Below are 22,919 nucleotides of genomic sequence, written 5' to 3'. Positions count from 1 at the left end.
GGACAAGAGAAATCCTCCTTCATGGCTCCCTATAAAGAAGACCTGCCAAAATCCTCCTTCGTCTCCTCATCCTGAGACAGGTATACCTTCCTCTACTCCTACACCCTCAGACTTAGATCTTCCTATTGCTCACCGCAAAGGAACTCGAGCTTGTATTAATCCCATTGCCAAGTTTGTCTCCTATGATTCTATCTCCCCTACAGGTATTGCCTTCACAGTGGCTATCTCCTCCATCTCTATTCCTAAGAATGTAGTAGAGGCCATGGCTGATCCAAAATGGAGAGAAGCAATGAATACCGAGATGGTGGCCCTTGAGAAGAACCACACTTGGGATCTTGTTGAACTCCCAAAGGGGAGAGTTCCTGTTGGATGCAGATGGGTATTCACAGTCAAGTTCAAGTCTGATGGTACTGTAGAGAGATATAAGGCAAGACTGGTTGCTAAGGGCTATACCCAGGTGTATGGCATTGATTATCAGGAAACCTTTGCTCCAGTGGCCAAGCATAACTCCATTCGGGTACTCCTCTCAATGGCTACAAACCTTGATTGGCCATTATACCAGCTTGATGTAAAGAATGCTTTCTTACATGGTGACTTAGAAGAAGAAGTCTACATGCACTCTCCCCCTGGGTTCAAGCATCCTAGTGGCAATGGAAAAGTGTGTCGTCTCAGGAAAGCGCTTTATGGCCTTAAACAATCTCCTAAGGCTTGGTTTGAGAGGTTTAGGCAAGCTATTCTACAGAATGGATACATCCAAAGTCAAGCTGATCACACTTTGTTTATACAAAGGAAGGGCAACACTATTACAGCTCTTATTGTATATGTTGATGACATTGTGGTCATGGGGAACAGCGAAACTGAAATCACAAAGCTTAAACTTTACTTGGCTCGGCAGTTTGAGATCAAAGATCTTGGTCCATTGAAGTATTTTCTGGGGATTGAAGTTTCAAGATCCAAGCAAGGGATCAATGTTTGTCAGAGGAAGTTTGTCCTTGATCTACTTACAGAGACAGGGTACTTAGGGTGTAAACCAACCTTCTCTCCTATTGATCAGAATCACAAACTAGGAGAAGATTGTGGTGAGCCCCTTGTAGATGCTGAAAAATATCAGAGATTAGTAGGCAAGCTAATCTATCTTTCCCTTACCCGACCGGACATAGCCTATGCTGTTGGCGTGGTAAGTCAGTTTATGCATGCACCCAAAATGGGACATCTTGATGCAGTGTATAGGATCCTCAGATACTTAAAGTCATGCCCTGGAAAAGGTCTTCTCTTCTCTAGAAATGGTCACTTGAGGAACGAAGCATACACTGATGTTGACTGGGCTGGATCTATTTCTGATCGAAGATCCACTTCGGGATACTGTACTTTTGTTGGTGGGAATTTGGTTACTTGGAGAAGTAAGAAGCAACCTGTGGTGGCTAGGTCAAGTGCTGAGGCAGAATTTAGAGCTATGGCTCACGGAGTGTGTGAAGTCTTGTGGCTGAAGAGACTTGTTCAGGAATTGGGATTTGAGACTGTCAAACCTATGAGTTTATATTGTGACAACAAGGCAGCCATAAGTATTGCCCACAACCCAAAGGCAACATGATAGGACCAAGCATGTTGAGGTTGATAGACATTTTATCAAGGAAAAGATTGAGTCAAAGACCATCTGTACCCCTTTTGTGAAGACGAATGAACAAGTGGCCGATATCTTCACCAAAGGACTTAGCACTCATCACTTTGACTGTTTATTGAACAAGCTGGGTATGTATGACATATACCACCCAGCTTGAGGGGGAGTGTTAAGAATAGGAGTTTAAGGGTATTCTTGTATATAACCACATGTGTTTTATGTTTCTTCTGTTATTTGTATAAGGCCAGGGGCCCCTGTGTAATTAGTTATTCTTTTTCAATATAAGGAAGTTTGTCTCTAGTTTGAGACATAAGAGATTAAACACAACCGTATGTGCTCTTCTCTTTCCCTCTCTTTTCCTTCTTCTCCTTCCTCTCTAAAACTGAACGGTTAGAACCAACAACCAATGCAATGTGTTAAGAAACCTAAAATTGATGTCAAATGTCATCATTCTGTATTGTAACATTGTGGTTAGATCTTTGTCAGCATCAGTGAAATGTCTGCCTATGATAATCTGATTTTAGTTCAAGTACTCAGTGAATTATGACATTGAAAGCAGAAATCTTAGCCTTGCAACTTTGTGATAGCGGTGTCAACCACTCAAACACAGTGGAAAGCAGTAGGACCCACTATGTTGAGCAACTGACAAGGTGTTGTATTGTTAACAATGTCCTGGGGCTAGGTATGCCCCCAACTACAATAGTTGATAAAAATTGTTGACAAGATCTATCACTGTAAATTGTAGATTTATCATAAGTTGATAGAACTGTCTCTTAACATGGACTCATGTTGGAGTACCTTGAACAGCAATTAAATCAGGTTCAGACGCCAAAACAGTGTTTGCTTTCTCTAAGTGGAGGAAGCTAGATTCCTTTGGCCCCCCAAAAGGAAGGAGAAAGAAAGAATCAATTTATCCAAAACAGGAAAAGTTTTGCATGCAGGTGTATATATACGCCTCACAGCCTCATGCTATCTATGGTCCAACCATGATAGCAATTGGATTATATTACTATTACCAAAAAAAAAAAAAATTTGGATTATATTACTGGTGCTTCTTTCAGGCAAACTGGTTCAACCAGCCTGGATAAACCACTTCTGGCCTTGGCTTTGCCTCATACCCATTACAAAATCTAATTGATCCAGATGACAGGGTGGATACTAGGTTGCATTATAGATTGTAATTTTGTTAAGTTAAAAGAGATCATTTCCCTCTTGCTTTAGGTTTGAAACCTTCTAACTGGAAGGAATTTTTCTTTTGAAAATGAAATGGAGTAGGCAACAAGTGGCCTTAGAGCCAGGCAGCCCATCCCAGCTGACCAACTGGTTGATGGATCAGCTAGTCAACAAGTGGTCTTAGACCCACCCACTTTTCACATGAACCTGTTGACTTAGTCAACAAACCATTCAACCCTGGTGGCTGAATGATTGACCCATGCAGTTGGACCTTGAACAGACTGGGAGTCGGACTATTTTAAGTACAATTTAGAAAATGTCTTATACGTAATAACTGGAATTAAACTCTTAACCTGGATCTTCAAAATCATGTTTTTCTGCCTGGGAACTACTACAATTTGTCTCACTAGCTTACTGTATTGAATGTATATCATATTAGTTCACATTTTAGCTCTAAAACCGATCCCATTTTGACCAGCCCGGACCATACAGTCCAATGGTGACCAACGACCTGACCTCATTAATAGTTAGGTAGACAAGCTGGGTTTCTGGACATTGATCACAACCAGATGTGCATCTCAAGTCAGCCTTCACATAGTCCTTCAATAACATTTCATCTTCCTTTGTCTATTGGTGGACCAATTGTTAAACTAGTGTACTGGGGTGGTAAATCTTCGTTAGAAATTATCTGTCTGCTGTTTTTGTGCTAGTCAGTATTAATTTGATCTCCTGCACAAGTACCATATCCTTTTGTGTACCTATTCATTATATATCCTTGTTACTCTTGTATTTTAAGAGGCAAATTTATCTTTTTCTTGTCAAGTCAGTTCTGTAGTTTATGAAAATGGTGTACATTTAATGCTATCATCTTTCTAGGTTTTATTTTATAACATTTCCCATGGCTTCCTTCTTCAGCAGTTAGTCTAGCAAGTCATTTCATTTGTCTCTCCAATTTGAATATTGTTGAAGCAATATGAAATGAAATCTGAAAGCACAAGTGAAAGCTAGCTCTATTAGTGTGATGAAATGGCTATCTATTTAAGTTAAATTTCAAGAGTGAATACTTTCAGTCACACATCCTGTCAATATTATCTTTTAGTTATTCAGAGTTGAGCTTCAGCTCTCTCGTAGGTATTTTCAATATTGGTTATAAATGATTGGTGGAGCAATACCATCTCCTGTTATACTCAAAAGCTGCCTTTTTATCTTCTCTCAATTGTAAACCTCACTTTAATGGTTTTGGTCCTGGTAAAAAGTGAAATTGGACGCAGTGAGAAACTGACTTGAAAAATATAGGTGAAGAATCGAGATCAAAGTCGAAATTCACAATGCCCCAAGGTTGTTTTTAATTTTATTCCAAAATACTCATTTGCTGTTGACACCTCCAAATACCCTTTCAAAAAAAAAAAAAACTTCACTACAACTACTCAAGTTCACCCCTCTGAAGAGTATATTTGAACTAAAATAAGAGAGTTAGTAATCATTGAAATTTTATAACTTGGTTAAGTTTGTAGATATGTTTAATTGAACATCCTTGTGTACATTAACCTTTATCCTTGGCTGCATGTGGCATCAAAGGATGTGCATTTCCTAGCATGTGTGAGCTTTTCAGGCAAGAATTGATTTCCAGGCTTGCAAAGCCCATTCTTATCCTTCTAATGAGCTTTAACTCGAAAAACCATATGACATCTTGTAGGGAGGCTTTTCATAGCTGATACGAACAACAGCATAATCAGATACTTGGACTCAAAGAAAGAAGATGCAAAACTCTTTACTTTGGAGCTGAAAGGAGTTCAGCCTCCATCCCCAAAATCCAGATCTTTGAAACGCCTCAGAAGGCGGTCATTAGCTGACACCCAGACTATTATGGTTGATGGTGGTTTGTCCACTGAGGGCAACCTTTACATTCAAATGTCATTACCTGAAGGATACCATTTCTCTAAGGTCTTCTCTTTCTCATTATTTATGACATCTTTACTATTAAATTTGCATTGCTTTCCTCATTATTAGTGTATTCCCAAGCAGTTTGATCCCTCCTGTTTTGATTCACTCTTGTATCCAATTGCAGGAAGCACCATCCAAATTCAACGTAGAAACTGAGCCAGAAGATGTAGTGACAATTGAGCCCTTGACAGGGTATCTCAGCCCAGAAGGTGCTGCAGCACTTCATTTCAAAAGATACTCTGCTTCCTCTGCCATGGGTAGAATATACTGCAAGGTACACCTCTTATTATAGATGCTTTTTGGATTTTCCTTACATTTCTTTTAGCTCAAAAGGTAAAGATCTAAAACTCCTACCTGTTTGACAACAGCCAAACCGTTCCTTGGTATTAGAAAACCATCATATCAATCTTCAATTTTTTGGTCATAACCAAATTGCCTATAGTGGGGTTTGGGGAGTGTTTTGTACAGCTCTAAAGATGCTTGCTTTGGGCTGATTTTGTTCTTGCTTCTCTAAATATAAGCATAAAAGCAGTTGTAGACCTACTTCAGAGACAATTTCAGTTGGCCTTCCAATCAACTGCAGTGTGCTTCATTTCCCTACTGCTTGTGTGAACTCAATTCTGACTTACTGACCGATATATAAACAAAATATCACGTACCTCCCCTGAGGTATGACTTATGTACACTTTCATCCGTGAGGTTTGGAAAATTCCACGTACCTCCCTTGCTTTCCAAACTAAGTAACAAAAACACCCACTCCATTAATTGTAGACGTTAAACGTTAGAATTTTGATTTAAATGGCCAAATTGCCCTCATTTTCTTTCCCAAATTAGGGTTTGAAACCCTTCAATCCTAAACGTGAACTAAGAAACCAGAAAGGACAACAGGGGAAAATCCCCTTTGATCGTTGCTTATCGGCACCGGCCACGGCCAAATTAGCTCACGGGTGACCTTTAGATCCCCGGCGAGTGATAACCTTGTTCCAGCGACCTGTATCCTTCCTGCAACCCAGCCCCACCCCCAAAAACTGAATCAAAATACTGAAGAGATGTTGCAGAGAAGAATAAATCGGTTCTTCAGTGAGCGAATCTTCCTATTGCTTTCTCCTTCGACAAATACAAATATACAATGGAGTCTCTTTGAGTTTCAACTTTCAGAAATGTGAATAGGAAAAAGCAATTTAATAAGAAGGAATGATTAATGGAGTTAGCGTAAATAAGGATGTTTAAATATAGGATTAAGAAGAAAAAAGCGATACAAGTACACAATTTTTTCCTTTTTCCCGCTGGATCTCCACCAAAGTACTTCTTGTTTTAGAGAATTTCTCACTTCCCACCCTCTTCACTCCCTCTCGGCGTTCTGGAGTCTCGTTAACTTAATTTGGCAAGGGCTGTTATCAGTTACAAGAAGAAGCAGCAAGAGGCAGCTAGTTCTGTTTTTTGAAAACCCTAAAAGGTTTTTTTCCCTGATTCACAGTAGCAGATCAGTTATACCGGCATCTCAGGCCAGGATTTTAATCGCTGGACATTAGAGGTCGTTCACCGGAAGTTGTGTAGCATATGGCTGCTACATTTAACCGCAATTTACAGGTTTCCACCTGCAATTTTGAAACCCTAAACCCATTCCGGTTCCTCTCACTTTCGTTGGCAGTAGATCTGAGACATCGAAGGCATCTCATCTGATGGCTGGCGTCTTTGAAGAGAATAGGGAAGAGGGCTGCGCAGACTGGAGGGTGGCCATGTGCACGAGTCTCTGCTTTTTTAAATAATGCTTTCTCTGCTTTGTTTAAAAAAGACCCAATTTTCCTTGTTTAAAGTTCTGTGAGTAGAAGTGGAGGAAGGAGGGGAAACAAAAAAAGGCAAGACAACAAAGAGAACAAGGAAGAGAGAGAGAGGATTTAAATGAAGGTCAAGGTGGGACCATTAATCTGTAAAACAAAAGCTTGAGAATTGAAAATTTCTTTGGCGCACTCTCCTTTCTGGCCACCTTTCTGGCCATGTTGGAGTGAAGATTTTGCAGAAATTGGTTGAAGCCAGCCAATTTTGGAATCTGCAGGGGAGCATCTGATGCCGGCATCGTAGTCGCCGGAGCACGGTAATCCTTCGCCAGTAACATCCAGACCTCTGGCCCTCTGGTTTTGCCGCTGTTTTGAAACCCTAAAATGAGTTTAGGTTTTCAGGTTTTGGGGAAATTAGGGAAGATGATGGCAATTTGATCTATTTTGGGGAAGATGGTTGAATTTTTATTTTTTTTTTCAATCCAAGGGTAATTTGGCCATTTAAATCAAAAGTCTAACGTTTAACGTCTACAATTAACGGAGTGGGTGTTTTTGGTACTTAGTTTGGAAAGCAAGGGAGGTACGTGGAATTTCCCAAACCTCACGGGTGAAAGTGTACATAAGTCATACCTCAGGGGAGGTACGTGATATTTTTCCTTAAATAAATTCTCAAGAATGCCATTATAGTTAAAGATAGTTCTAGTAGATCTGACACAAGTAACATACTTTACATGGAGAAAACTCGGAAGTACCCATGTTTATCTATGGATATAGTCAATGGTATTAAGGGCAGAAGATAAACCCCCACCCTATAATAAAACCTGGAAAAAAAAAACAGCAGGCTTACACGAGGTAAAGATGCAAGATGGTGGATGGAGATAGCCTATTGGATCGAGAAAGAAGCCATTACACACTCCTTCTATTTGTTTAAGCACATAAACTAAACTGGAAAAAGGAACTACTCTCTAGGAAGTTTAAGTGGAAGGGAAGTGAGATGTTATGGCTGTGAAACTTGATCAGTGTTGATCTAATGGATAGTTTGTTGTGTGTCACTCTATATGAAGCTGAATGATATTCAGTTCTTTGGCCCACCTGTTGGGAAGGAGGACAATGGCCCTTTATATGCTGCTAAGCGTTTGTCAATTTCTTATATTGAATGTAGAATCAATGTTAACTATTTGACAGATTTATTACTGCAAGGAGGATGAAGTTTGTTTGTACAAATCTCTGGCCTTCGAAGTGCCTTTTCGAGAGGAAATTCTAAGCTCTACACCAGCAGAAATCATGCTTCCATATTTTGTGAAGCCCAAAGTTTCTCAAGGTGGCCTACAACTTGCAGTACCACGGTAAAAAAAAATCCTGTATTTATATATATATATATTAACATTTGTCGAGAGGATGTCTACATATGTTCTGGTTATTTTCAGGGTATAAATAGAGGCAACAGCTAGAGATCCTAGTGTGTGTTGCCTTTTTGCTCAATAATGTTAATCAAATTACCAGTGTTTTTTTTTTTTTTTCTCTTTGATGGCCAACAGGACTTCATCTCTGAAATTTATCTCTTTTCTACTTCCAGCTACAATTTTGTTCATCGTTAACTTGACTGATTATGAGCATGTTAGAACACCTTTATGTTCCTAGTGAAAATAAGGATTTGATCTAATGGCTGGTGGGGGGGGAACCTTTTTCAAAAATCAGAATTGATTCTGAATGATTTGACCACGACTGATTCTAGGATTTTGGTCACCTGGTCACCGGATCGAGTTATCATTTTTGAGGGTCAATTGTAGGGCTTTTGGGAACCGATCCTGATCCATATAGGATCGGCACCCCGATTCCAATTTTAATAACCTAGGGGGATGAATTAAATAAAATACCAATTGTTTCTGTGACATGTATTTCTCCAAGATCCACAAGAATATAATAAAATAAAATAAAAAAAAAAGCCATTGGTTGGACCACTAGATATTTGATTTGGTGGATCTCAGGCTCCCAGTCCACATGCATATTTTGTACATGAACACAAGCAAGAATTCTCAACTGTGTGTGAGCTTCTTTCTATGGTAATGTCACTTATCTGCAAACCCCTATTTATTCCAATAATTGTTATCTACTAACCTATAAGGTTTGTAATAATTGCCTTGTTAGATAAGTTAATGCCTGCAGTAATCATTCTGATTTCATTTGCTTAGTGGATGAGGACTTGGATAAATTTGCACCAATTGATTAGTTATAATTTATTCTCTCTCTCTCCTCATCTGCTCACCACCCAGTGGGGCAGTTGATAGGTGGGGTAGGGCTGAACTAGCATGGTTATCGTGAGCACTTGTCTTTTTGATTGATTTAGTGTTAAATGTTTGTCCAATTATTGGGATCATATAGTGTTTGCTTATTTGTGCTGAGTTAACACCCTACTCCCTAAGTACCAAGCAAAGGATTATCTACAGGTAGAAACAGTCCCAAACAATCTCAGGACAATAGAACTAATACTTTATATCACATTAATGGATGATGTGGTTTATACTTTATATAAAAAATTGTAAAAACTTAAGCAACTTGACTAGTAATATAATATGATAAGATGGCACCTAAAACGCGTTTGTACCAACAAAACCATGAGTCCCCATGTTTTAACTTTTAACAAATTAGTCTGAATTTGAGTTGCAAGATAAAGAGGACTCTGCTTGATTAGTCAAATACCTAGTTTTTTTTCCTTTTTAAATGAAATTTTCGGGGTAGTTTTTCATTGTGCACCAACTCAAACTTTGATCATCGCGTGTGTTAGGGATTTGGCTAGAACTCATCCTTAAAAGTTAATCGTTAAGGAGAAGGTGATGTCCAAGTACCTATAAGTCTCCTCACCATACTATTCACATCCGATGTAGGATTATGTGGATTTGTCTATCAATTCAGATTCAGATTCAACTCAAATTGATCGGTAATCAATTAGAATTCGTCGAAGTCAGCTTGAATCTTAGAAACCCTTCTTGGATAGATCGAATTTGGATCGACAGGATCAAGATCAGGCTCGGCTGATTCGAATGGATCTGATTTTGGGTTTTTTAAACCCTGATTTTGATAGAAGATATCTCTGCATGTTCCTTGAGCTTTTAATTAAAACAGCTTAAAGAAACAAGAAAGAGGTGGAGCATTCTCTAGGGGTTCATCATAGTTAACCAACTTAACTATTTTATGAAAGAAGAATGTCTTATTAAAACCCTAGTCAAGGAACAATGAACTGATACAATAAAAGTGGGTTTTTGCTTGTGTAATCAAGAGTGATTTAAGGGTTTACTATCCTTTTCCACTCTATTTGGTCGTGGGACACTAGACAAGATTTAATAGGCTTGGAGATAAGTACTAATGTATGAATGAAGAATTAAATGTAAAAATGACCTCACCACTTAGCTTCTTATTGACTGGTAATTGAAGGCATGTTTATTATTTTAATGTTTAAAGTAAACCCTATTTCTGACTGAGATAACTTTAAAAACTGATGCATTCAAAGGAGTCAACTGTGCTTGGATTCAAATGGAGAGAGAGAGAAGGATAGTTTTTAAGTGATATCAAATGTACAATAATGATGGTTTCTGTAGGTGGTTCTCATTATTTAGTTTGTTTCTTTGTGCCTCAAGAATGGTGTAAGATTTGTCTGATTGGAGGAGGCAAGCTCTCTAGCATATCATTGCCTTAAAATTATTTTTGTAATAGACACACACACACACCCCAACACAAAATCACACTTGTTATAAGTTGGATTGGATTACTTGTTTAAGTTCATGGATTAGGTTATTTATTATAAGTTAATATGATAGTGGAATGGATTACTTGTTTAAGTTTGCTGATTATGTTGGCAAACGTTATAAGCCAAACATTGCTTGTTCAATGATTTTAAAGAGTGTTACAGAGGTTCTAAAGGATAAGGCACTCTTGGATACCTTTGAACTTTGTGAAATCATGTTCAATTGTTTATGAAAAATTATGTTTTCCTTCATCAATAGTGATGTGATGTTATGACTGGACTTCGAGTTTATCATTAACGCCCATCCACCGGTGGTCATGGTACATTAGTCGAATCTAAAGGCCCGTTAAAGTGGATGAATAGATTCTTTATTCATCATGGGTGGAGAGAAAACGGGTCCATATAGGAATAAGTTTCCTTCCACCCATAGAGGTGGCTTCACACCCATCATCTTAGGATTCACAAACCCTTTCTAGGGTTTTGGTATGTTCCAAAATACCCTCTTGATACCTTTTCCAATCTTACGTGAATGGAATTTCATTCCCTGTAGTGTCGGTGGAGGGAAACTGGGTCCTTCAATATATGTATCCATGATTTATTAGAGGAACCAAGTGAGACATGGCATATTTATGTTACATTTGGATAAGCTTCTTGAATTGTGATTCTAGGGTTTCAAAGAGGCAAAAGGCGTCCAACCAATTGAAATACTCGTTTAGATTCTTTACCCAAATAAAGAGAAGCTTGAAAGCCCACCTCTTCCTCTAGCGTATAAGCTTCTGACACTTGTGATTATTCCAAACCGAGTGATGTGGTTGGATCTGCCTTCTTGTCCTCTCAAAGGCCACTTCTAGAAGCCTTTCAAGAAACTTACCCAAACATGCAGTTAAGAATAACTAGATATGTGATAAGTACATTAAATAAGTGATGATAAAAGCTAAGAAAAAACTATTATAATGCCACCAAGCAATTTTCTGATTATTGTATGCCCAAACATTCACAACCATAGGTTCAAAAAGAGCTTAAAACCCTAGTGACATCACTAGCACCAAACTTATTAACAACCATAGGATCAAAGATCTTAAAACCCTAATGACATCACTAGGCCAAACTCATTAACAATTGTATTGAGTTGGAACCAATAACTGACCAATAAATGGGTTCTAATAATTTCATGTGTAGTGATATTTAATCTTGATAAATTGTTATGCTCTTTAACTTAACCAATAAATGGGTTCCAATAATTTCATGTTTAATGTATTAAATCTTCATAAATTATTATCTTCTTTAATTTAATATAAACAAATTTAAAAATAAAAAATAAAAAATGTGTTCCTTAGAAGGGAAAAGGAGAGGGACGGGACTATAGACTATAGAGAATGTGGATGAAACCTATCCACTCCTTACAAAGGAAGAATAGTCCAAAACTCTTAAGAAAAACAAAACAAAAAAGGGGGGCAAAAGCAAAGATAGAAAGTGTCATTGAAACAAACCACATGTGCTTCACTATCTTTTCTTTTCTTTTCTGTTTTTTTTTTTCTTCTCCCCTATCTCCCTCTTAATCATTGTAGAGAATAAAACCAAATGCTTATTGTAAGCCCACAACATAACCAATTAGTGGAAGCCAACTCACTTCAGACGTAACCAATAAAACCCATCCACCTCATATGTCAAGAACCAGTTCTACTTGTGCACGATTTAAAGTATCGGTATTGAGTCGGCCATATCGATATCGCCGTTATCCAATATCAGTCTGCTATCGATACCAAAACATTGGTATCAGTGCAGGGGAAGATAAAATGGTTCAAAAAATAAAAACAAAAATATTGATATTTTAGTAAGTAAAATGATCTAACCTGAAACCGTCAATCCATATTGATATCAACAAGACTCATACGAACATCGATACCTAAGACATTATACATGTGTGTATATATGTGTATGTGTATATATATATATATATATATATATATATATATATATATATAATGGCTCTTTGAAAGAAGGGAATCCTCTCATATGCATGTATATATGTGTATGTGTATGTATATATGTATATATGTATATATAATGGCTCTCTGAAAGAAGGGAATCCTCTCATCTGCGCCCATTCTTTCATAAATTTTTGAAGATAGTAAAGCATAATATGAACAGTAACGTGAAGGGATCAAAGAAAAGTGAAGCACAAAACATGTCCCAGGTATGGGGTGACCTAATTCATTCCAATTTGGAATTAATCATGTCTGCACTCTGCATGCATGTGAAGTTGAGTTTAGGGTTTAAAAATAAGGAATCAAGATTCAGATCGGTCTCTATCGGTCTGAATCGGTAAATCCGATTTGATTTTTAAATCCTGGTTGGATTGGACTTGGGGGATGTCATTCTAAATACTATCACACCACACTCCATATATATATATGGGCAAGGGTTTTCTAAGCTGCCAGGTTCCTACACCTTTTCATATGAAATATTTTATTCATTATTTTTAAAAGCAAAAAAAAAAATAATTACAGATTCATGTGATCCTTCTCCCTATATATAGGAGAGGGTTTTTGAACAACACCAATGAGATGTAATAGAATAGTATTGCACATAGGAGGGCAACAATGTCATTTCATGTGTGTGTGAGAGAGAGAGAGAGTGTGTGTGTTTGCACCCTCCCTAAGCAGCTTATAGAAAATTTTCCCAATATATATGTATGGGACAATGTTTCTTATGCAGGGGCTTAGCTTTCGTTAGCAACCCTCTCTCTATATCTCTCCTCTTTTATGAAATGACCTTTCTGCCCATTATTGGTTGATTTGATAGAGAATGCTCATTGGCTCTTGCATGCCTACATGCATCGAGCTCCTCTCCAAGGAACCTAGTGCCCTAGGGGGCATCCAACGAGTTGGCTATATTGCACACATCTCAATGGTTGATTGGTGCGCACTAGGATGTGTATGACACAACCCAGTCATTGAATGCTCCGCTGGGCCGTCTCTAGGCTCCTTGAAAAGAGTTGGGCTTACGTTCACGTACATGGAAGCTGTTCTCGTACGCTCACATATGTGAACTTGAGCTGGACTCCCTTGAAGAGGAGCCGGATCCTGCCAACATAGCCTCCATTGCCAGGCAAAATCACCCTCCCCATAAATAAGGACACAACTTATGGGAGGATCAAAGAGGCACACACTCATGAAGGTGAGAGACAGAAGGGTAGGAATGTGGACCAAATGGACCCATCTCTCTCTCTCTCTCTCTCTCTCTCTCTCTCTCACACACACACACACAATCACACACACACACACACACACATTGTTCTATATTACTTTCCACAAACATCCATTGAACCGCAATGTAATAAGGACTGGCTTTCCAGCTCTTGTTTGCATCATATAAACCGTAACATGTCACAAGAAAACAAAACAGTACTTAATGACAAAATTGCCCCCTTCTCCCCGGGTGTCGTCGCCTAATTTTATTTGGGTGTTTGTTTGTTTGTCTCCTTCATCTCCGTCTCCATCTTTATCTAAAAAAATTAAAATTGTTGGTGGTGGTCTCTGACTATCCATGTGGCGGTCTGGCCCCACCGTCTTCCCTAAAGAATGTGTGGCACATTTTCCTCAAACCTTAAAAATTATCCAAACAGGGGCCTTCCCCTTCCTTACCCTTTTTCTCTCATGGGCATCCACATGCCTCCCTAGACTAACCCACTTTGTTTTGCTTTTGCTTTTTCTTTTTATTTTCCATTTTTAAATGAAAGTTCGAGTTTCTCTACACTGGCAGTACAGATATTTCCACACTTTACTTCCATTGAATGGTACTCTTTAAGAAACAACATCTTTAATAAAAGGATAAGGACAAAAGTTCCTTCTTGCATGGTACCCCTCAGCCCCTCTCATAATAGGAGGTTGAAACTTTGAAGGGGCGTTCTTCATTGTGCCGCAGCGCTGGCCGCGCCCAAACACATGGGGGTAGGCGTAATAATCACCCAGTCTTTTGTACATGATGGAATTTTTATCCTCTCTTGTTACAGTACGGTGTTGTAATGCATCGTGCAGTAACTACAGAGGTCATGTGCATCATGTGGGGCCTATTGTATCACATGGCCTTTGTAGAGCGCCACACAATGCGTTACAGCACCATGTTGTAATAGAAGAGGATAACGATTCCACTGGCAACCCATGTGCCTAGGCACAATTTACGCTGCCACACAGAGAACATTCTTCCAACTTTAAATTACCAAATACCTCCTATTTGAAGTATTGTAATCCCTCCACAAACAACCACATAACACACAAAAAGATTTACATGGTTTGACAAGAGTGTGTACGTTTGCTTCACTATCAATCAATGGTAAATTGATTATAGTCGCTCGTCTTCATAACTCTCTCAGTTTTTTTTTTACAAAGAACCCTATTTGCTCATCCAATTGCACGAGGCTTCCACTACTAGAGAATCTTGGAGGGATTTCGTGGAGAGGTTGTTACCATGTTTCGATCTTACACTTAATGTTTACAATAGCACAACTTAACCATTGCACCAAGACTTGTCGTGAAACCCTAATATAAAAAATTTACCAAATTACCCATATAATCAAAAAAAAAAAAATTTCTCTAAATCTCTATATCTACAACCTCTTAACGGCTCTTCAAAATCAACTCACTCACACAATCGACAGAATACAAGACATCGTACCCCAACATCTGACCCTCCTATTGGACTAAGAATGTGTACCCCGTAGCATCAAACCGATACAAGACCGAAATCCTGAACCGTGCAGTGGCTTAGCCCATTCTACCCAACCAAAACCCACAAATGATTTCTTTCCTTTTGTTATTGGGCTACACAGAAAAAGATAACTATTTATGATTTAACCCACCAGGCCCCCCACCAAGGCAAGGCACCAACACGGAATCCATCCATATGATAATTACATAATATAATATTAATATTAATAAATAAATAAAATTAACCAAATAAAATGTATTAAAGGTCTCCGTTATCAAAGAGGTCTCCACATGCCACACCTCCTCCATCTTCTCTTCTTTTCTTCTCAACAGCAAACCTCTTCAAACTTCTTCTTCTTCTTCCTTCATATCGATCGACGACTCACCAATCGAATTCGATTCTCCAACAGAGAAAGTAAAGCTCTCTCTGTGTCAGACACATTATCAGGTCTCCTCTCTTCTTCCTAGCTTCTTCTCTATTTCATTTTGATTTTCGTATCGAATAGAACGATCTCGAGTTGATTGAAGAGATCTGTTCAACTGATACCAAGTTCTGCTTTCTCTCATCTTGTCTCCTTACTTTCTTTGGATGATTTCTGTGTTTTTATCTTTGTTATCTGATTTCTAACAAGTTAAATTCTTTTCTGGGGTTTTGCAGGTCGTTTTCCCTTTGTATTTTCATCCTTATTCATCCATTCTCCAATTCGTTTTGAAGGATTCAGAATCTTCTCTTCCAAGTGGAGAATCTCATCTCCTGATACGATCTCCGTATTCAGAATTTCTCTTTATCAGTATTTACGGTATTGAGAATTTTAGATGGCGTCGCCCCTGATCTTGAATCCTGAAACTAACACCGAGAGATCCCGAGAGTCCAAAAAGAAGAGGAAGAAGAAACCTTCGAATCCGAGCCAGAGCCAGAATCAGAACCAGACGAGATGGAAATCCCCTGCCGAACAACAGAGTTATTCCTCCAAGCTCATCGAAGCTCTGCGTCAAGTTCGCCGTAATCCTTCACCTTCACTAGCACCGGCATCTTCTTCTTCTTCTTCCACTTCTGATTCTCCTTGTTCGGCGGAATCTATCCCACGCGGAGGCCGTGCCGTGAGAGAAGCAGCGGACAGGGCCTTAGCCGTAGCAGCCAAGGGACGAACGAGATGGAGTCGAGCGATCCTGACAAACAGGCTCAAATTGAAATTCAAGAAGAAGAGGAAGCAGAGGGTAGCTATCCCCGATAACTGTAGATCCAAGAGACGAGGGGGGATCAGCATCCTTGCCTTGAAGAAAGACAAGAGGTTGCCGACGGTACAACGGAAGGTGCGTGTCCTCGGAAGCTTAGTTCCAGGATGCCGGAAACTCCCCTTCCCTGATCTTCTCGAGGAAGCCACAGATTACATAGCAGCCTTGGAGATGCAGGTCAGAGCCATGACCACCCTCACTCAACTGCTCTCCGTCGCCGGTGGGGCTGCACCCACCGTCGGTCCTTCGAGTCTGGACCGCCTCGGTTCCACGCAGAGGTGACCAGCAGAAAAAAAAAAAGAAAAAGGGCCAGGTCTCCTACCTCTGGTTGTTCTTGCTCGCTTGTCGCGACCTTTTTTTTACAATTTTTTTCATTTGCCCATTATTCACTCTCATCATTCCTTCGTCTGGAATTTTATATTCTTGTATTTTATTTGTATAATGGCTCTTTTGTTTTTTTTTGTTTTTTTGGTTTTTAGCTTTTTCTCCTTTCTGTTCTTCCTCTTTCGGTTGCGAATTCTGAGTCTCTGATCTCCATTACCGACTGGTCATCTTCTTCTTTTTGCCCTTTAAATTAAATATTCTTTTTTCTGTTCATTACCCTTCTTTTAATATAATTAATTGGTCAGCGGAGAATACCAAATCCAATTTTTTAATTTTTTTTCCACTGAGTTGCCTACTCACCCATGTGATCCCCTCTCTCTCTCTCTCTCTCTTTTGAATGATTTTTGGGAGATTTTATTGCCTCAAACTTGCAAACTTAGAGTTTTTTTTTTTTTGGTTGAAAGAAGATGAGTGTAAGGCTTTGTTTGGTGGCGTTCTAGGGGTAAATTCTGTGTACCTGATTGTTCTTTTTTTTTTTAGGAATTTTTTTTTTGAGAAATTTTTTGTTTCTACATTTAAAATATAATCTAGACTCAGAATTTACATCGAGAATGCATACCAAACACAGCCTAAGAAATAAAAATAACATGGGGCGTTGTTTTCTGTGCCGCAGTGCAGGTTGAGTCCAGGTACATGGGGTGAGCGCAATGACGGCTCTACCCACTGAGAGGCAAACCCATGTGCCTAGGTGCAGCCTGCACTATGACGTAGAAAACATTCTCCCAAACAACATTTTAGATTTATATGTATGATTGTATGTGAGAGATCTATGGCTAATTACTTGGATTGGTAGACTATTTAGAATGTTGGAGGAGGCTTTCCAAATTCTAATGGTGGGGTCCAAACCAATTAAGCCCTTTAAAATTTCAAGAGGGAGGGCGAGGGGGGAGAGGAAGGAGCAGGCATGGTTTTGGTTATCGATATTGGTACCCATATTGGTCTCAGTTGATACAAGTATTGTTATGTGTTTAGTGGGGTCCGATCTAATGTATGAGCATCAGATTAGACCAATTTGGTATGGGATAAGTTAAAGCGTGTTCCACCAACTTTGATATTCTTGACAGATTGATGAAATACTTAATAGATATTGATACGAATCGATTGAATTAGTCCTATAACAATTTGGCCACATCGATTGATTTGTATGGGTGTCACGTTAGTATCAAGTTTGGACGGTTTCGATACGTATAGCCGCAGATATTGATACTTAGAAAACTGGGAAGAAGGGATTGGTGGTTGGGGGTGGTAGGAATTGTGTAAAACTGGGAAAGAAGTTAGTGGAAGGAAAAGCTTTGGGGTTAAGTGAAAAGGATTGATAGATAGTTTGGGTATTGGGGAGGGTGGTGGCCTGGTTGGTGTGTTGGCATATATATAATGAGGAGGAATGTCAAATATATGTGGGTGTGGGTGGTGATCTATTGGTCATTGTTTGGTCATTATAAGGTCAATCCAACAAGAATGTAGAATCATCAGCTTCTGAAAGAAGAAAGTAGCTTTACCTCTCCTCTTCCTCTTTCAGGGTTTCAGAGATCGGAATTGGTAGCCAAATCAGTCTTGAGCCGATCCGATTCCGCTAGAATCAGTCTGGAATAGGTCAGAACCGGTATAAAACTGCTATAACCCTTGTATTCTTACAAAGACCTAATAAGTCGGATTGGCCTGATTGTTGATTCTGATCTGAATCTGCTGATCTGCCCACGGTTTCAAAAATCAAATCGACTCGGCCAGTTAGGATTAGACCGATCTTGTACGCAAACGAGGGTTTGGGGGTGGGGGTGGGGGTTTCACTTTTTGCCGATTTCCTTTGGTTTTGGACTCCGGCCGGCTTGATCCAGATTCCTGTTTGTTAAACTTAAACCCTAGATTTGACCGATCAAATCTTGATTTCCATTCAGCTGATGTCATTAATAATTTATGGAGGGGTTTTTATGGAAGCAAAAAAAACATAGCAGTACCTAATCCTACGTGTAGCGTACGTATTTAAATGTTGTACATGCATGGGTATGACTTTACTACGATTTTATGAGTTTTTATTAGTATTAGAATTAGATTAGATGATTGCGACATTGGAATGGAATCTCCCACACCAAAGTGAATGAAAGCATGGGAAGGAGGGCACAACACGGTTCTTATAAGAAGGGGGGTTCACATGTCAAGAAAGAGCGAGAGAGTGTTTGTGAAAGGACGCATAATAACGGCAGGGATTTAGCTCCTCTACGGCGCAGGGGTGCGTTAGAAGATGTCCGGCAGCATCAGATCTCGACGCGTGGCCAAGATGCCATTTGAATTTTCTTTCTTGGGTCAAGAGGAGATGAAAAACATGGGGAGTTGAAGGTCCAAGAAACACCCAGAACCACCACAAATGAGTCCATGGATCAAATGAAAGGTAGAAAAACATGGGGAGCTGGAGGCCCAAGAAGTAACTACAACCACCACCAATGGGCAATGGGTTCATGGTCCATGGATCACATGCGGGTTCATAAGGGATGGCTGTTCATGCTTCTAGTTTGTTCAATGGGTGTCAAATTTCAGCCCGAATCGATCGGGCTGATTAAAACTGACCAGTTCAGCTCGATAAAGGTTTGGTTTCAGGTTGGGAGGGGGTTATGGAATCAGTTCAAACCAAAATTAAACCAGAAATGAATTGAACCAGACCATAGTAACCGGTACACATCGATAAAAATTAGACCAAAAAAACAATACCAGAGCTTTCTTAACCGATCAAAATCAATTTCAATCCAACCGAAACCGGATCGAGCCCACCGATTGACACCCTTAGATACTCTGTCGTCTCTCTCTATAAAAATCTCATATTTGATGTAACCAATCACTCGTGGTCTCAAGAGTCGTCACTCATCAGGTAGGTCTCGCCTCTCGGGCCCTTTATATATTATCCAATACTCAATAGCATTAATTAATTGATGATGATATTTTTAGTGACAGAGAAATTTGGTTTTGTCGTATAGAGAAATGCCACCAATGACCAATGGGTGGTTCGGGTTAGCAACATTTGCAAACTCAAGTAGTTTTGCAACTTTCCCAAAAGAGCCAAAGAAGACTACTTGGAGAAGAAGAAGAAGAAGAAGAGTTAGAGCAAGCGAGCCATCATCATCAATCATCATCATTATCGTTTTGCCCTTTCCATACCATCTTTCTTTCAATCAAAATGTTTCCTTCAATTCAATTAATTAGAGCCGAAAGAAGACCACCATATCAATCGGTTTGGTTCTAATTTGGTTTTATTCGATTCTTATTTGATTTTTCTATTCAATATCAAACAGTTAGGTGCCAACACCTGTCCCATATACTACCTTTCAAAGAGTGAAGGTGATCGAATATTTTTGGAAGCAAAAGGGACAGGTGTTGACACTTGATTGTATGTGCAACATGCATGTACATGGAGATGATCCCACCTCGCAAAACTCGTGCATGCCCTCCTTGCTTTTCACCCACTTCTTTTTCTCATTCTAAATTTGAGGGTTTAAAGGGGCAAATGTTTCTTTAACGGTCTCTTAGCATAAGCTTATTAAACACTATCTTAGGGTTCACAAACCCCTCCTAGGATTTTAGTATGTTCCAAAATACCCTCCTAATATCTATTCCTGCCCTTCAATGATTCACTGTGGATGATGGAAAACTCAAGTCCCAAAAAAAAAAAGTTACAATTTTTCATTTCACCATTTGATCGACAACAGGATACACCTACATAAGGAAATTGAGGATAAATTTCTTTTTTATTATTTTATTTTTAATGACCTATCGGATTACTATCGAGCCGGTTTTTTATTTTGATTCGGTTTAGTCCAATTTTTAGTTGCAATCGATCAATTTCGATTTCTATTGATTCCATAAAATGCCAACCTAAAACCAAAACGAGAAAGAGTCAATTTGGTTTGATCCGAGTTGAATCAATTGGTTTTAATAAATCTGATTGAATAGAATAGAACGGGACATATAAGTGAGGTGTGACAACAGAATCTGGATCAACTACCCACAAGGGGACGGGTGAGGATAGATCTGACCCCTCCATGGGGTGTAGGTCCAACACGTCATATCCCTCAACAAAAGCAACTCACAATGGGACACGCTCACACGCACGTGAACAAGGTGGAATGAAGGGGATTAGTAATTACACTAGACCACATCTATATATCCAACCAAGCCCTAAGATTATTGTCGGCTGCTCCCAATCCCCTGCCTTTACTGTTCCTAAAGTGGCATGACCTGATGCCCAAAACCAACAACATAAGAAGCCTCCCCTAGTCGACCCATTCTCCCCACCATTACTCATTTAGTGGGGCCATAAATATTTTGGGAAACAGCGTGTTCCCAATATTTATAAGAACTCCTCACCTCCCACCCTAATAACTTTTTTTTTGCTCGAACACCCTAATAATTTAAAGGGAAAAAGATCTTTGTCTGGAGTGTGGCTTACACCAGCACTCCAATGAGTATCTCTCTCCTCCCCATGTGAAAAAAACACCTCTACCACCTTGTTGTAAGAAGGAGAGAGATAGATTCATGGGAGTGTTGGCATAGGCCACACTTCAGTACAGAAAACTGCTTCACTAATTCAAAAGGGAGAAAGAACGCTACTCGGTGTTGTGTCTGGACGTGCACATGAGCCCAGAGTGAAAAGATTGATGTTGCCGCCTGAAAAGGTGAAAAAGACCATGGGTAGCATCAATCTTTTTGTGCTATGTTGTGTCTGGGTGTAGCTACACGCCTAGGCACAACACCGATTAGCATTACTTTTCCCTAAGGGAATCCAAAACCCTATTATTTAATTCAAGCAAAAATAGGTTTAGTTTAAGTAAATGACTAATGCATTTTTTTTAATCTTCATCTAAGGTTTTTTAGGTCACAGTAGTAATGTTAGTATTGATGGTTGTCAATACCAATACCGATATCAATACAGATCAGCCATATTAGTCCATACTGGGCTGATTCTAATAAAAAAAAAAAAATCATTTTTAGACCGTATGGATTGATACGTAGTTGTTTCATATCCGTATAAATCACTACTCATACTGATATAGCCGATATGATACTAATATCGATACTTAAATCGCTATGCGCATACCTAAAAGGTATCATGTCAACTGGGCAAATCAAACCAGTCAATAGTATATCTAGCCTTTTATTGCATATTTCTTTTATATTTGCAATAGTTGAAATTATTTTAGTTTAGTGTTTGCAGTTAGGTCATTTAAACTGTATGTAATTGTATATGTATGGAATTCTTTTGCTTGTACATATTACATATTTTTAGGAGAGAGGAATCTATAAACATTGTGGGAAGTAGTTTTCTGTCTGGAGTTTGGCCTACGCCAGCAGTATATGAAAAGACAACTCTACCCCTTTGTTTTGAGGAGGAGAGAGATAGATTCATGGGAGTGTTGGCATAGGCCACACTCCCGGACAGAAAACTTTCTCCCAAACTTTGTGGTTGAGGAATCTATAAGTTGTCTGCTTATATTAGCATTTTATACGTTAAGGTGTTAAGCCAATAGCAGATAACAAAACAATATATTTAATGAGGAGAGAGAGAGTAGAAAATAGAAAAACACTATGAGAGCACTTCCTTTTCCCTATTGATAGTTGCTTATCTCTTTTTTTTAAGAATTAAAAATCAACAAATTCCACTCATTTCTCAAGCATTATTCTAACAAGTGGTAGAGTCTAATTGGATCAAAGCATGACAAATGACTAGGCAATAACATATATATATAAATAGATTTTCCAACAAAATTGCCATGTGCAAAGTGTGACCACTAGAGTAGGAAACCACTTCCATATACTAATTTTTTGTCAACTAATGTTCCTTTGCATTATGTTAACAAAAGATTAATTAGATGACCTTAAATGCTCACCTCTTGGTAGCTTTGTCCTTATTGCTATCAGTGTCTCCATTCATGTATTTTGTTTATACCAAATGCATTTCCCTATGTAGAGACTGAAAGCTTCTTTCTAGAACACATTAATTATATTGATATGCCAATAAAATGTGATTCTATTCTAGATTAAAAAAATGCCTAGATAATGTTGTGGATTTGTTCACTTATTTAGAGTGTTATCGAAGCTACAACATTGAAGATAACAACTATACTAAACCCTCTTGATGCAAAATAGAACTTGTCTTTTCCATTTCTAGGGTTATGGTAATCCTCATCTTTAATTTACTCAGTTTTTGCCCTAAAAGGTTAAACAAAGTCCCCCTCCCCCCTCTCCTACCCTTAAATTCGATTTAAATACATAAAAACAAGGTAAAGTAAAAGATTGAGTTTTCATCCACCCACTCATGGTGAAGAGCAATTTCTTCAATGAATTATTAT

At 38.8% G+C, this 22,919-nt stretch overlaps 2 protein-coding genes across 3 annotated transcripts in view; both read left to right on the top strand.

Moving 5' to 3' along the window:
* LOC122638323 (protein SUPPRESSOR OF QUENCHING 1, chloroplastic) overlaps positions 1–8,009 on the top strand; it is a 63,737-nt gene extending 55,728 nt beyond the window's left edge. For both annotated transcript variants that reach the window (XM_043831230.1, XM_043831229.1), the window contains exons 26-28: positions 4,488–4,735; positions 4,860–5,009; positions 7,699–8,009. In XM_043831230.1, coding sequence (XP_043687165.1) covers positions 4,488–4,735; positions 4,860–5,009; positions 7,699–7,863 — 563 coding nt within the window. In that variant the 3' untranslated portion in view covers positions 7,864–8,009. The remainder of the gene's footprint in view (positions 1–4,487; positions 4,736–4,859; positions 5,010–7,698) is intronic.
* Positions 8,010–15,634: 7,625 nt separating this feature from the next.
* Positions 15,635–16,505, top strand: LOC122670481 (transcription factor bHLH148-like). Its single transcript, XM_043867374.1, has 2 exons — positions 15,635–15,723; positions 15,764–16,505. The coding sequence occupies exon 2, from the start codon at positions 15,781–15,783 to the stop codon at positions 16,480–16,482; it is 702 nt and encodes a 233-aa protein (XP_043723309.1). The 5' UTR covers positions 15,635–15,723; positions 15,764–15,780; the 3' UTR covers positions 16,483–16,505.
* Positions 16,506–22,919: the final 6,414 nt, after the last annotated feature.

This window comes from Telopea speciosissima, chromosome 8 (genome assembly GCF_018873765.1).
Source record: "Telopea speciosissima isolate NSW1024214 ecotype Mountain lineage chromosome 8, Tspe_v1, whole genome shotgun sequence".
Classification (NCBI taxonomy): domain Eukaryota; kingdom Viridiplantae; phylum Streptophyta; class Magnoliopsida; order Proteales; family Proteaceae; genus Telopea; species Telopea speciosissima.
Note: the sequence above shows the minus strand (reverse complement) of the source record. Positions and strands in the feature narration are given on the sequence as shown.